This window comes from Petaurus breviceps, unplaced genomic scaffold (assembly GCF_028583685.1).
Source record: "Petaurus breviceps papuanus isolate PSGF00001 unplaced genomic scaffold, PetGlider_PUasm1.0 90849, whole genome shotgun sequence".
NCBI lineage: Eukaryota > Metazoa > Chordata > Mammalia > Diprotodontia > Petauridae > Petaurus > Petaurus breviceps.
This window is the reverse complement of record NW_027187361.1, coordinates 23324470-23339357: the sequence shown is the minus strand read 5'-3', so window position 1 is coordinate 23339357 and position 14888 is coordinate 23324470. Positions and strand designations below refer to the sequence as shown.

Genomic DNA, 14888 nt, shown 5'->3' with positions numbered 1-14888 from the left:
TCTTTGGGAGGGGGAGGGGAGAAGGGGTAAATTTAGAACTCAAAAATCTTATAAAACTGAATGTTGAAAACTAAAAATAAATCATTAGAAAAATAAAATGTATCCAAAAGCACTGATTTCGCCGTGTGGCTGCTTGCTGTGAAAAAAAATGGACATCTTTTCAGTTTAAGTGAAAGTGAACAGATTTATGCAGTTTATCAAACTTGTAATATCAGTGAATAAAATGGATAATAAGGCAGAAGCATTGTGGTCAAATTAACTCATTATAAAAACACTGGTGCTGTGATTTCATAGTAACAACAACAAAGATTGGGGCAGCTAGGTGGTGCAGTGAATAGAGCACCGATCGTGGAGTCAGGACGACCCGAGTTCAGATATGACCTCAGATACTAACACTTACTAGCCATGTGACCTTGGGCAAGTCACTTAACCCCAATTGCCCTGCCTTCACCCCTCCAAAAAGCAAAGCAAACAAACAATAACAAAAATACACATTAAAACATTTTGGTATTCTGAAGTATGAGAAACATCATTTACTGTATTACTACAGATTCAAAATAGAACATAAACCAAAAGAAATTAAACATTATTGAAATAAAAGATACCCTACTTCTCCAGCATCCCTCCCCAAAATGGATGCAATATTTTAAAGGTATACACCCAGAATTACAACAAATAGGTCTTGTGATGTTCCTCATTCCCTTTTGTTAAAGACAGAACCTTATTTCAAACTATCTATCAGAAGTGCCTTGAATTTTTCTGCATCACACTCCATTATGATTGAAACTTTGTTTGTCTTCTGAAGATTATCATCAATATCCAAAACCATCATTCCTCGGGTGTAGAAGCCAGCGAGTTCCACAGACACAGCACAGACTATTGCTTTAGTGATAAAGGCCTCATCCAGCGCAGCTGCTATGGCAAAGCAATCACAAGGCATATAGCCTGGTGTCCAGAACATCGTGGTGGACTTCTGTACATTTTTCTTCAAATAAGCCACAGTATAAGCATTGATTTCTTTCAGAAACCTAGCTTTTTTACTATTTTGTGAAGTCCATTGCTCATAAAATTCCTAGAGAACAAGAAAAGAGGATGATAGAAATGTATATGTATACAAACACATATATTTACATGATCTAGCTTTTTTCTTCCACAATTTATCTTCTTAGCTTGAGAAATACAGTATTCCAGACATTTGTAGAAAGGTGTTCCAGAACATAAAGTAGTATTCATAAACTTGATTTAAAAAAAAAAAAAACCTCTGATATTCACTTTTTCTCATCCCTTTTTCTGCTTAGACTAGTGCTATGATGGCTAAATTTAATCTTTTTTTTTTTTTAAAGCAATGGGGGTTAAGTAACTTGCTCAAGGTTACACGGCCAGTTATTTCTGGGTGTGGTGCTCAGTATCTGAGCCCAGATTTGATCCAGGTCATCCCAACACTGGAGCCGGTACTCTTACTCAATGAGCCACCTGGCCGCCCCATGCTAAATTTAATCTATCAAAAAATCTACAATATCAAAATCCAAACTAGCACTTGTGTATGATTCTGCTGGCAATCAGGAATAACAACAATTACTTTTTGTTGTTGTTATATAGTCATTTTAATTGTGGCCAACTCTCTGTGACTCCATTTGGGGGTTTCCTTGGCAAAGACACTGGAGTGGCTTGCCATTTCCTTCTCTAGCTTGTTTTACATATGAGGAAACTGAGGTAAACAAGGTTAAGTGACTTGCCCAGGATCACATAGCTCCTAAGTGTCTGGGGTCACATTTGAATTCAGGTCTTCCTGTCCAAGCCCAGTACTCTATCCACTGTTCTACCTAGCAGCTCCAAGTCCTAGATATAAAGATTTCATTTGTATCACAGGTCTTAAAATATTCTATTTAGGGATAGGAGGATTCAAATGATAGTAGCAAAGTATAAGTTTTTTACGTGTGATAGTGATAGTATTCTGCTGATAGATAACAGAGGGGAAACTCAAGCAAGGGGGGGGGGGGAAGTTAAATAAGCTTAAACACTTAAGAAACCTAACAGTACAAATAAAGGCAAAAAGGAAAGGATAAATCAAAAGGGAAAATAGTACTTTTCCAGGTCTTCTTCCTTAGCTAACCATATATCTAACCATAAACTCTCCTTTTACTTCCAGTGAATTACCATGGGTATCAGTCTTTTAATTAAAAAAAAAAAAAAAGACAGCTAGGTGGCTCAGTGAATAGAGCACTGACCCTGGGTCAGGAGGACCTGAGTTCAAATCCAGCCCCAGACACTTCACACACACACACACACACACACACACACACACAAAACTAGCTGTGTGACCTTGGGCAAGTCACTTAACCCCAATTGCCCTGCCTCCCCCCCCTCAAAAAAAAAAGCTAGCATCTTACCCAAGGCAATGTATAGTTGCATACAAATTCCCAAGTTGCAATGTAAGTAGGGCAAATATACTCATTTAAGACAATGTAAGCTGCTTCTGGATCTGCTGCAAAATTGAATTCTGAACATGTTTCCATGTTTCCTCTGGCTTAAAAAAATTAATGATAATAATTAAAATATACAGTATAAATTATTAATTTTATAATTTCCTTTTCATTTCAAAATGAAAAAAGTAAATTATCTACATAATTGTCCTCTCAACATTTAAAATGTAATCAGTTAACTCTGTATTTAGTAATCTATAGAATAAAAGAGCTGATCTTTAAAAATACAGTTAGGTAAATATGCTGGTAAATTCATTTCCCCTTCATGACTCTAACCTCCGGGCCCACCCCTCTGCTTTTCTGGGGTATAAAAACTACCATGTTAATATCTTGCAGTATTTTAGAAACCTTAAGCTATTTTTTTTTAAAAAACAGAAATCTTATGTCCATTACTTTGCTGGATAGCAATATGATGAGAGCTCCAAAATTATTCAATGGCATTTAAAAGTCTTATTTCACAGTCCACTGTGAGGTTCTCCTCATTTAATTCCATCCATTCTTCATTGTCAACAGAATCCTTTCATTCCCAATAATGTGTATGACTTGTTGATTTGAAAATATTTCTGATTTTACTGCATTCATGTATTTTGTCTTCCTTGTCCAACACTCTATTTCAACAAATATTTCTATTCCTTTATAATAAAAATAGCTAGCATGGATATAGAGCAGTTAGGTGGTGCAGTGGATAAGGGTGCCAGGGCTGGAGTCAGGAAAACCTAAGTTCATATCTGACTTCCAATACTTACTAGCTGTGTGACCCTGGGCAAGTCACTTGACCCTATTTGCCTCAGTTTCCTCATCTGTAAAATTAGCTGGAGAAAAAAAAAAGGACAAACCATTTACAAAACCATTTGCCAAGAAAACCCCAAATGGTGTCATGAAGAATCAGACACATCTGAACAACAAAAGGAATCTCTATCGCACTCGGCACAATGCCTAGCAATGGTGAGTGCTACATGGCAACTGACTGACTGATAAAGTAAGTTTTGCAAAGCACTTTACAAATGTCATTTTAGTCTTCACAACTACTCTGGGAAGTAGGTGCTCTCATCACCCTCATTTTATAGATGAGTGCACCGAGTCAGAGAGGTCTGGCGGCATACTTACTGTCACACATCTAACAAGCGCTAGAGACTAGATGTACACTCAGATCTTCCCGACTCTTAAGTCCCCTTCCTGATTCTCACCTGCCTCGGTAATAAATGCACTTAAGTACCTGTTACTTTACTATGTGCTCTTTGTGTATTCCATAAATAATTATTGATGACTGGAAGGCAGTAATATTTGAATGTACTTACAATTCATATTTCCTCCGATCATGAACAGATTTTTAATTTTCTTTGGAAAACTTGGGTTCATTTTCACAGCCAGAGCTAGATTGGTCAAAGGGGCAGTGGCTACCAAAGTTACCTAAAAAAAAAAAAAAAAAACTGATGGTGATTTTTTTTAAAAAGCAAGAAAATGGACAAGCAAGCCAGAGTGGCCAGTTATGCCTTGAGGTATGGTTGTTTTTGGCTAAAACTTCTACTTAAGAGACTTTTAAAATCTCTTCAAGGATTCAAGTAGTGATTAGCTCCTAGAATGAGTATAGAATCTGACAAATGGTCAGAAAGAAAAAAAAAAAATTCAGATCCACAATGGAAGATAGTAAGGGATAGAGGAAGAACATTTACTGGGACAGGATCACCTGGCCAGGTAGTTGACTAATCGTTCTGATCATTGCAGGCACTGCATGTTCTTGTTGGAGTTTGTCCAGTCCAGGAGCACCTGGGTCAGGAATATCGCCCAAGCCATCTTTTCCAAAATAACAAGTGCTTTTCAGATTATTAAGGAATGGGGAAGAAGCACCTCGATAAACTGGAATCTGAAATTAATGGCAAATAACGAGAACAGCAGGAATAGTGATAATACAGGACAGTGGTCACAATTCCCACACTGTTAATAACAAAAGTCGCAGGCAGTATCCTGGTTCCCTTATACCTTGTAACTCATAATTGAGAGGATGAGCTCAAATTTGATGCACAGCACTCTGTATCTCATGTGTTTATCAAATTCTCATTTGTATTCTTGTCTCAGAATCCCCACTTAGTAGATGGGAATTCCTTCAAGGCAACGGCTGCTGTGTCTAATTCATTTTTGTACCCATAACACCTGGTACAGTGTCTTGCATGAAGTAGGCACTTTGTGCCATTTTTCTATTGTGTGTCCTTTGGAGTTGATATTAGTTATCAGATTAGATAAGTTGCAAAATTAATTGGTTCCCCTGTCACTTGCTTCAACACTGCTCCCATCTCCGCTCCCAAATCTGCTAATTAATAAAAACAAAAAAATGGCCAAATGGGAGGTAGAGGGAATAATCTCAATTCAGCAAATAGATAATCAGCACCTAGATCATCTAAAGTTGACTTGGGGTTTGATTTCTCACAGATACTAACATGAACATTAAACTCTTAAGCATTTTTAGATATCATCTAAATGAACAAAACTTTGAAAAAGCATCGTTTGGGATAGATACAGTCAATGCTGGAATTAGATGTCTGTGGGAAGACAGACCCACCAATACAGTAGAACTGTGAATTGGCCCTCCTTCTGGAAAACAAATTGGAATTATGTGAGAAAAGCCACTAATTTAATTTCCTTTGCCAGTGATCACACCATTACTGGGTGTAATCTGGGAATATATGTCCACAAAAAAGTTCGATACAGAGAGAAAAGCATCATACATGGCAAAAGAAACCTAATGTATCTGGTTCCCAAAACAACCTGGAAGCAAAGTGGGTGCCCATTGGGTGGAGATGAACGAAAAATGGCACGTGAATGAAATGGAATATTGTGTTAGAGCAAATAATAATTTCAGAAATGTCAAGAATTCATAGAAACATGAGATTTTTATGACCCGATGCAGAATGAAGTAGGGCAATATACACCACGACTACAGTAATATAAAAGAAAACAATGCACAAAGGCAGGCAAACCTCGAGTAACTGGACTCAGAAAATGCACCCGGAGACCAGATCATGAAACATGCATCTCTCCTCTCAGCAGAGTGATGGAAACATGATAGGGCTAGAATGTTGCACACACTGTGGGATGTGGGCACTGAATTGGTTGGTTTGGCTTGAATGTTTTGCTTTGTTACAAGGGAAGGTTTAAGGCTGGAGGCACTGGTAAAATGGAGGAAGGAGGGGACTATATAAAAAATGGTTCTGATGTTTAAAAAGGAGGGATTAATTACATGTATTCTGGCTCAGTTTCTCCTAATGAATGATTTACCAATGATAGATGCTTAGCTTTATTTTTTTTTTTTAATTATTTTTAAGGGGCAGCCAGGTGGTGCAGTGAATAGAGTACTGGTCCTGGAGTCAGGAGGACCTTGGTTCGGATCCAGCCTCAGACACTTAACACAAAAAATAGCCATGTGACCTTGGGCAAGTCACAACCCCAATTGCCCTCCAAAAAGCAAAAAAAAAAAATTAATAAAAATTTAAAAAAATTTATTTTTATTTTCAATTTAAAATTCCCTCCACCCATTGAGAAGGCAAAAAGTATGATACCTGTTATACATACGAAGTCATACAAAACATATTTCCTCATTGCTATGTTCAAAAAGAAAAAAAAACACTTCAGTATGCACTCTGAGTCCCTCAGTTCTCTATCTGGAGGTGAATAGTATTTTCTATCAAAGTTGTGGTGGATTATTGTATTCATCAGAGTTCCTAAATCTTTCACAGTTTGTTTATCTTTACAATATGGCTGTAACTGTGTTACAGATTATTCTCTTGGCTCTACTCACTTCACTTTGTATCAGTTAAAACAAGTCTCCCTAGGTTTTTTGGAAACTATTCTCTTAATGATTTCTTACAGCACAACAGTATTCCATCATATTTATATGCCATAACTTGTTCAGCCATTGCCTGATTAATGGGCATCTGTTCAGTTTCCAATTTTTTGTCATCAAAAAAGAGCTGCTATGAATATTTCTGTGCATATGGGTCGTTTTCCTTTTTCTTTGATCTCCCTGGGTTATGGACCTAGTAGTGGTATTGCTGGGTCAAAAGGTATCCACACTTTTCTAACCTTTGGTCATAGTTCCAACTTGTTCTCCAGAATGAGCTAGTTCACAGCTCCACCAACAGTGCATTGGTGCACCTATTTTCTGACATCCCCTTCCAGCATTTGTCATTTCCCTTTTCTGTCATCCTAGCCGATTTGATAGGTGAGTAAGGTGGCACCCCAGAGTTGTTGAAATTGCCTTTCTCTAATTACTGGTGATTTTGAGCACTTCTTCCTGTGACTATTGATAGCTCTGATTTCTTTTTCTGAAAAATGTCTATTTGTGTCCTTTAACCTATATTTAGCTTTCTAAAAGATTTTTCCTCTCCTGAGAGTAGGTTTAATAAGGGTACCATCTGATAGGCTTGACCCTCATACCCAAAATCAGGATGCCTGTATCCACATCTGGGAATATGGCAACTCCCATCACTGCTGCCACCACCAAACTAAAAGTCCCTTTTCATTCTAGTCCAAGGGAGCTAATACATCCTATCGGCCCAGGCATCAATCACTTCTGTACTCTTATTTCTAGCCTGGGAGACAGAAAAGAGGTTAAGAATGGGACCGTTTCTGCAGAAAATGGAGATCCCAGAGCATTCTAGCTACAGAAAGCCAAAGATGGTGAAGAGGTCCGGGGAATTCTGTAAAATTTCAATATCTTAGGACTTCTGCTAATTATATATTTTTAAAATTCTCCTTTTTTAAAGCCAAGTTTTATAAAAACACAGAATTTTGTTTTCCTCTCCCATTGGTGATCTTGGAGAATGCCATTTCAGAAGAGTGGTGGAAATGGAAAGACCCATCCCAACTGTGCAAAGATAGAGTTAGGACTAGTTCTAGCAGACAGGGAATTTTACAGAAGAGTTTTTCTATGTAAAGAGAGATTCCACAAAAGGTTTCTCTCTCAGACCTTTGCCTCAACCTACAATTATCTTATTTGTCTATGGCTTTTACAAGGAACAGGTATGTTATGGGAATGGGAATTTAAGATCTTTCCTGCCCCTAGGCCCTTTGATAGGCTTAAGTGACTCTGAGAACCTTCCTTGATTTGAAAATATACTCTGCCTCCTAATAGGCTGAATGTGGTCAGATGGATCCTGTGGCAGGAGGCTTGTTTTTCAGGAATGCCCACACCTCATTGCTTTGTGATTGGGCAGTGGGTCAAGAGGGCATTTTCTCAGACATTCTCTGAGCCAGGAGAAGGCTATCTATACCCTGATGTGAGGTTTTGCTTGGGGCTCACTTTGAGAAGTGTTATGTGATTTGACCAGATGAGACTCTGGGCAGACGTTGAGCCCCCTGGCTTTGAAAACCCAGATGTTGGTGCTTCCCTCTCTGGTAACTGACTGGGTATGAATGTAATGGTCAGACAGTTGGAAGCCTGTCTGGTTGATGTGTTTCTCTGTCTGCTTGTAACTTATTTGTATTCTCTGAAGTTTGAGGTGCTGACCTTTTTCCCCTGAACTAGGTAAAAGACATATGTTTGATTAAAGCCAGAAATTGTTAACCTATTTTGAGTTGCTTTCCCTTAGAAAAGCAGATCTAAGAACCTGTGTTGGCAGCCACCCTGGGTATGCTAGGGTGGTTGCTGCTACAAGGTGTTAAACCACTGGGTGGCACCTATGGAGTCCTCTACATGATTCCTAGACAGACCTCAATTTCAAATAAAAACTGCTGCTCTGACCTAGGTCAGTGCTCTGACCTAGGTCCAAATTCATGATTCCAGGAGCTCCCTATCTAACTGATCTGCTTTGCTATGAGGTTACTGGGTCCTTCCCTGCTGTGAGAAACTTACCCTATCTCTCACTTAACTTTTCTATAAGTTTAATAAAGTTCTTTTTCCCATTAAATCATGGCTCTCATCACCATAGTGTTCCCCATGATATCTGAACCTAGACTTTCTTCTTTTCACAATAGTAAGTGAATATATTGTCCAAAATGGTAAGCAGTTGAGTGGAGAGATGTGCCAGGGGCTAGATCAGCTACAAGGGTCAAGGAAAGGGCCTTTAAAAACAAAACAAAAAGAACTGGGGAAATCTAAGCATATTTAGGGAAAAAAAGCTAAAATTGAGAGGGAAAGGGACAGCTAAGTGGTGCAGAGAACTGACTCTGGAATCAGGAGGACCTAAGTTCAAATTTCACCTCAGACACTTAACACTTACTAGCTGTGTGACCTTGGGCAAGTAACTTAATCCCAATTGCTTCCCCCCCAAAAAAATGTTTAAAAGAAAAAATTTTAAAAAATAAAATTGAAAGGAAAAGACTGAAAGAAAATGATTGTGGGAGAAAGATCCTGGAAAGGAGAGAAAGGAATGCATTCAAGGGTGCAAAGAGAGGAGGGAAAGGTGGGTGATGATGTTGAGAAACTATAAGAAATTAGGGAAGTGAGTTGAGAGAGCTTAAGTCAAATAACCTCAAATCTTCTTAGTGAAGTAGATTTAGGCCAACTTCGGGGAAGTGGGGTGAGAAGGGAGGTTGGAAGAGAACTGGAACAAATCCATCACACAGTTTCTATGTTAAACATGAAACTACATTCAATCAGAAATTATGAGGGGTGACTAGGTGGTGCAGTGAATAGAGCACCGGCCCTGGAGTCAGGAGGACCAGAGTTCAAATCTGGCCTCAGACACTTAACACAAAACTAGCTGTGTGACCTTGGGCAAGTCACTTAACCCCAAGTGCCCTCCAAAAAGAAAAAAAAAGAAATTATGCCTACAAGAATACTGTGTGTAATCCAATAGAGGTAACCCATAGATAAAAAAGAGAGAGTCATTCTTTTTGTGGCACCAAATAAATGGAAACTCAGTGGGTTCCCATCATTTGGGGAATGACGGAGCAAACCATGGCATGTGAATGTGATGGAATACTATTGTACTGTGAGAAATGAAGCAGACAGTTCCAGAGAAATCAGGAAATGAGCAGCACGACTTCAAAAGATTTAAGAACGCTTCTCAACACAATGACCAACCGTGATCCAAGAGGACTCGTAATGAAACATGTTCCCCAAGTCCCTGCCAGAGAGGCACGATGGACTTAGATTCAGATTGAGACAGGTTTTCTTTGGACGTGACCAGTTTGGAAATTTGTTTTGACTGATTCTATTTGTTATAAGAGTTTTGTTTCTCTTTTTCAGCGTGTGTGGGGGAGGGAAAGGGAACAAAGGTAGATTTTCAGCAAGTGAAAAAAAATTTTTTTTAATGATTAGGGATAAAATTTGATATTTCAAGGCAAATAAATTACCTGTAAGCTGTTACACTTCTGCAGCACCCGAAGGACATTTTTACACACATTTTCCACTGAGGTATTCCCAAAACAGCAAGTGATCCCCAGAACTTCAACATTGGGGGCTCTCAGAGCCATCATTAAGGCAACAGCATCATCTACACCAGCATCCACATCAATCACCAGTAATTTCTTTTCCACTGCTGACATTCCTAATAAATGTAAATGCAATGAAATCATTACTTTTTTTTTTTTGCTTTTTGGAGGGCAATTGAGGTTAAGTGACTTGCCCAAGGTCACATGGCTAGTTTTTGTGTTAAGTGTCTGAGGCCGCATTTGAAGTCAGGTACTCCTGACTCCAGGGTGGGTGCTCTATTCACTGTGCCACCTCACCGCCCCATGAAATCATTACATTTTTATGAAGAAAATGTCAATGTTTGATGTTTTAATGACATAGCTTATTTAAATTTTAATGGAGAATATACATTTGTGTTTTAGAATTCAGTTTAACTCCTTGATTTAAGAGTCAGGAAACCTGAGTTTGAATCTCATTTCAGACACTGTGATCCAGCTAAGTAATTTCTCTTCTCAGGGTCTCAGTTTCTTCATGTTTAAAATAAAGATAATAATACTTGCTCACCTTACCGAGCTGTTATTAGGAAAGAGCTTTCCAAACCTTACAAATATAATGTAAATGTGAGACAGGATAATTGCTGCTGTCTCATTCTACTTCTCTTTTTTCATGGAGTTCAGATGGCAATGAGCTAAAGATAAGCAGCTTTCCTGCTATGCTTTTATATTTCCTGTTTTGAAGAAAATTGTGCAGATGGATAAGCTGATAGCTTTTTGTAAGTAAAAGATTATTAAGTTCACCTTTTTATGCTCAGTGCAAGCATCTTGGGGACAATTTGGAAATCAGAATTCTTATTTTATCGTTATTATTGGTACGAGGACCTGCAGTAATGCAAATCGAAACCCATCCGTGCCTGCTTATCCCATGCACCTCTTGTCCATAATCTCCCAGAAGTGTGACACAGGGGACTCCCAGCATGCTGGAGGCTTTCCGCCTTTTTCCTGACATCTTAAGGATCCTAGTGGACTACTCAGATGGCCACCTGTTCTCCCCTACTCTCACCACAAGCAGCTCATTTTCCCTTTTTATCACAGTCTTCTTTGATGATACCCTTTTCTCTCATTCTTCAAAGTTACCTGATGCAGCCTGCTCACACCCCCATTCACCTTTCTGGTCTCAATGCCAGATAGCAACCCAGGTGTAAAGTTTGTATTGAAATGACAGACCTTTGCCATTATCCATTAGGAGCAGCTAAGAGGCCAGTGAAAGTGCTTCTCAGCTTGCTGAAAACAATTCAGCTTATTCTCCTCCTCCTTTTCTACTCTGGGCCTAACTCATGGTCAGTCTTTATTTTCTGTCCCAGATCTACATACTATTCGACCAGTTCTACAGGTCTGAACAAAAGATGTGCTTCATCTGCTTGGTCTTTTCTCTGTGGATGGGCAAGCCTCACCTTAGGCCTCAGCTATCTATGAAACTTTAATAACATTTATTAAACACCTACAATGTTCCAGGCACTGTGCTTAAGTGCTGGGAATACAAATAAGAAAAATAAAGAGAGTCCCTACTCTCAAGGAGCTTCCAAGTTAGCAGAGGAAACAACACACAGGAGGGAAAGTAGAAAATGGGGAGGAGAGGGTGCCAGAGGCATCTTGTTCCATGGAGTTGAGACCAAGCAGGGACACAGAGGCAAAGTGGAGTGGTCTACAAAGTCTAAGTTCTGTCCTCTTATGAATTTCTCTAACACTTATTGCCTATACTTGGGGTGGGGAACCTGTGGCCCTCTAGGTCCTCAAGTGCAGCCCTTTGACTGAATCCAAACTTAAGGACCCAGGAGGTCGGATGTGGCCTCAAGGCTGCAAGTTTCCCCACCCCTGGCCTATACTTCTAATTGGATACTCAAGTCACCAGATATTGGTGACACATTTGTATTTTATGTTATTCAACACCATTTTCCTCAGTCTTGCCTTTCCAAGTAAATTATGAACTCTGTGGCAGAAAGTCATCTGTACTCTGGAGGTAAGGCAGTAAAAAATGCTGGGTTTAGAGTCAAAAGCCCTGGATCAGATCCAAGCTCTGATATTTACAGTGTGTCCTTACAGAAGGCACCTAATCTGTCAGGGAGGGCAGCAGTTACTCATCTACAAACAGGGTTTGTACTAGATGACTTCTAACCACCCTTCTAGCTTAAAACTGTGGGCCTGGAATTATTTACATTTCCTTTCTCCTCGAAATCCAATGATATAACAAGTACTCAGTAAATATCTATTAAATGATCCTTGTTAATAATACACTCACTTCAGTGCCCGAAAGATGTGTACTTTCCTCCCTCTCCCAATACATTTCATAACCCCTCCTCATATTAGTAAGCAGCTTAATGACTTCATGAGATTCTGGGATTTTCCGATTTTGTGGGCTCTGAATCCAGTCCTCTTTCCAGTACTTAAGGCTGCTGTTCACTTTCTGTGGCCAAAGAAAATCATCACGTGCTGGCTAGTCCTCAGGCGAAGAGATTCTTTCCGGTTCATTAGCTAGGCTGGAACGCAGATGCCTCAGTGTCCTTGGTCTGTATTCTAAGTCAGCTGCATAGGACCTGCAAAAACTCACCCTCTGCTGTTTTTCAGTCATTTCAATTGTATCCAAATCTTCTTGACCCCACTTTGGGAATAATTTGTCCTTTCCTTGTCCACCTCATTTTTTTCAGATGAAGAACTGAAGCAAATAGGGTTGTGACTTGCCCAGGTTTATACAGCTAGTGTGTAAGGACAGATTTGAATTCATGAAGATGAGCCTTCTTGATTTAAGCCCAGTGTTCAGCGCTGCCCAGCTCCCCTTCCCCTACCCAAAGAACCATCTCTAAGAAAAATGCAAAAAAAGGGTGGGGGGGGGGGGCGGGGGGGAAGCAGTCCAGCAAAACTAACCAACAATGTAATCGGACACATGCAGTAGTCACACTCATGATCCCTCACCTCTGCAAAGAAGGGTAGAAAATGCATTCTTATGTCTCTTCTTTGGGCCCAGGTTTGGTCATTATAATTACACAGCATTTAGTATCTCTTTTTGATGTCAACATTTACATTTAAGTCATTGTATACATCGTTTACTTGGTTCTGCTTAGTCAGCATCAGTTAACTTTAGTCATCCCAGGCTTCTCTATATTCATTGTTTTTTACCGGGAGAGATCTCATTGTAATCACGTGCAACTTTTCAGCTATTTCTCAATTTATAGGCATCTACTTTGTTTCCAATTCTTTTTTTTTTTTTTTTTTTTTTGCTTTTTGGAGGGCAGTTGGGGTTAAGTGACCTGCCCAAGGTCACATGCTAGGGTTTGTGTTAAGTGTCTCAGACCAGATTCGAACTCTGGTCCTCCTGACTCCAGGGCCGGTGCTCTAGTCATTGTGCCACCTAGCTGCCGCTGTTTCCAATTCTTTTCTCTACAAAAAGTGCTAATATTTTAATGTAGATGGTACCATTCTTCCTCTTCTGGACTTAGCCCCAGTGTTTCCCAGCGTTTAACAGATAAGGGAGTTAGATGAGTCCAATGATAGAACTTGGAGTTTGAAGTCTGAAAGAGCCGAGTTCAAATTTGACCTTAGATCTTTACTAGTTGTGGGACCCTGGGCAAGTCACAACCTTAGTTTCCTCATCTGTAAAATGGGGATAATAGCACCTACCTTACAGGGCTGTTGCCAGGATTCAGTGAAATAATAATTGTGAAGCACTTGGTACTTTGCAGCGCATAAGCCCTAAATAAATGTTAGTTGTAATGATGCTGATCATTATTACTTGATCCTCACAACAACCTTGGGAAGGAGGTGTTAATGACATGATTCATCATTCCTGTCATATTTCATCCTAACACTGCGCCTCTCAATACTCCTCATACCCACACACCCTGCCTCAGGTGCTTCCCTCCTGTCCGACCTTGGCCAAGTCAGTCCTGAGCGTCAGGGACAGGACGAAGGCAGCTGAGAGGAGCCCCAAGTCCCTTCCACGCCTGCACCCCAGTCTCCCGGCAGGTCCCCGCGTTCCAGACCAAGAGCTCTTTCCTCTGCATTACCAGCACCCCGCCCCATGCCTCCAGCGCCTGGTCACCCCCATTCCTTTGAGTTTCACAGACCCACATACATATCCGTGCGTGGGTGCGCTAGCGTGCGTGGGTGCCGCACAGGCCCGGTCAGGGATGGAGTGTCGCGCCGTCCTTCTGCCCGCCCCCGCCCCTAGCTTCCACAGTCCCTTGAGACCCACGCTGCCCCACGCACCCCACCCGCCGTCCCGCAGCCTTCCTCCTCTTCCTCTTCTCGCTCCCAAGGCGCGCGCCCCAGTCCCTTCGAGCTCACTTGAAGGGCCACCCGCGCTCCTTGGGAACGCCAGGCTCACCCTCAGCTAACGCCCGCGATCCGGGTTGGGTGGCTCCCGGCCCCAAGGCGCCTGACGTCATCCCGCCCTCAATTCCCACTCCCGACCGCCCGTTGGGCGCGGCCCCGAAGGGTTAGGACGGGGTGTCCAAGATGCTCGAGGTTACCCTAGTGATATGTCACCCCCCCCACCCCCCCAAGCCAGCTTTCCCTTCTTCAGCCGTGGCCGGGACTGAGAAAAGGGATTTCACTGAAATCCGGGCGTAGAGTCCGTTTCTACCGTGGAAATGAGCTCGAAATGATTCTTTGGCACCGCCCGCACACTCCACTCCTGCGGATAACCGAGACACAGGGTTCAAATTGTGCAAGAGAACGGAAAATGGGGAATTGGCCTCAGCCTGGAATGAAAAACCGAAGCAAAGGGTCCTCACGTAAAGAAAGAGGCAATTCCCGGCACCTGGGTGAGGAGGTGCATGCACAGTGTGTCAGACGTGGAGCCCAGAAGACTCGAGTTCAAATGCTGAATCTAATCCTGACTCGGTCTGGTTGAGACTCAATGGCTCTCAACCTGTGTTTCCTCATCTGCAAAATGGGGACAATAACAGTACACATCTCCCAGGAGCGAGATCAAAATAAGAACGCCTATAAACACTGTCCCGAAGTCTTAGTGCAGTTTTAAGCTTACACAAATTGTAAAGT

The 14888-nt window shown here is 41.0% G+C and overlaps 1 protein-coding gene across 5 annotated transcripts; it reads right to left on the bottom strand.

Annotated features, from left to right (window-relative positions):
- Positions 1-255: 255 nt before the first annotated feature.
- LOC138149741 (uncharacterized) lies at positions 256-14242 on the bottom strand. Of its 5 annotated transcripts, none has more exons than XM_069072976.1 (6): positions 14094-14212; positions 9777-9970; positions 4171-4347; positions 3782-3893; positions 2391-2527; positions 256-1072 (listed from the first exon to the last, which is right to left on the bottom strand). In XM_069072976.1, the coding sequence occupies exons 2-6, from the start codon at positions 9966-9968 to the stop codon at positions 722-724; spliced, it is 969 nt and encodes a 322-aa protein (XP_068929077.1). In that variant the 5' UTR covers positions 9969-9970; positions 14094-14212; the 3' UTR covers positions 256-721. The 5 variants fall into 5 exon arrangements, with proteins under 5 accessions (XP_068929077.1, XP_068929075.1, XP_068929076.1 ...); XM_069072974.1 differs by having other exon boundaries at positions 258-1072; positions 14172-14242; XM_069072975.1 differs by having other exon boundaries at positions 258-1072; positions 13960-14095.
- Positions 14243-14888: the final 646 nt, after the last annotated feature.

Bases quoted from the DNA above. Each gene is read 5' to 3' on its own strand.
- LOC138149741 (XM_069072974.1), bottom strand. From the start codon at position 9,968: ATGTCAGCAGTGGAAAAGAAATTACTGGTGATTGATGTGGATGCTGGT. The intron at 4,348-9,776 runs GTAATTTATTTG...CATTAATTTCAG, and splicing joins AGAAGTGTAACAGCTTACAG to ATTCCAGTTTATCGAGGTGC. The intron at 1,073-2,390 runs GTAAGATGCTAG...CTTGTTCTCTAG, and splicing joins GCAACTATACATTGCCTTGG to GAATTTTATGAGCAATGGAC.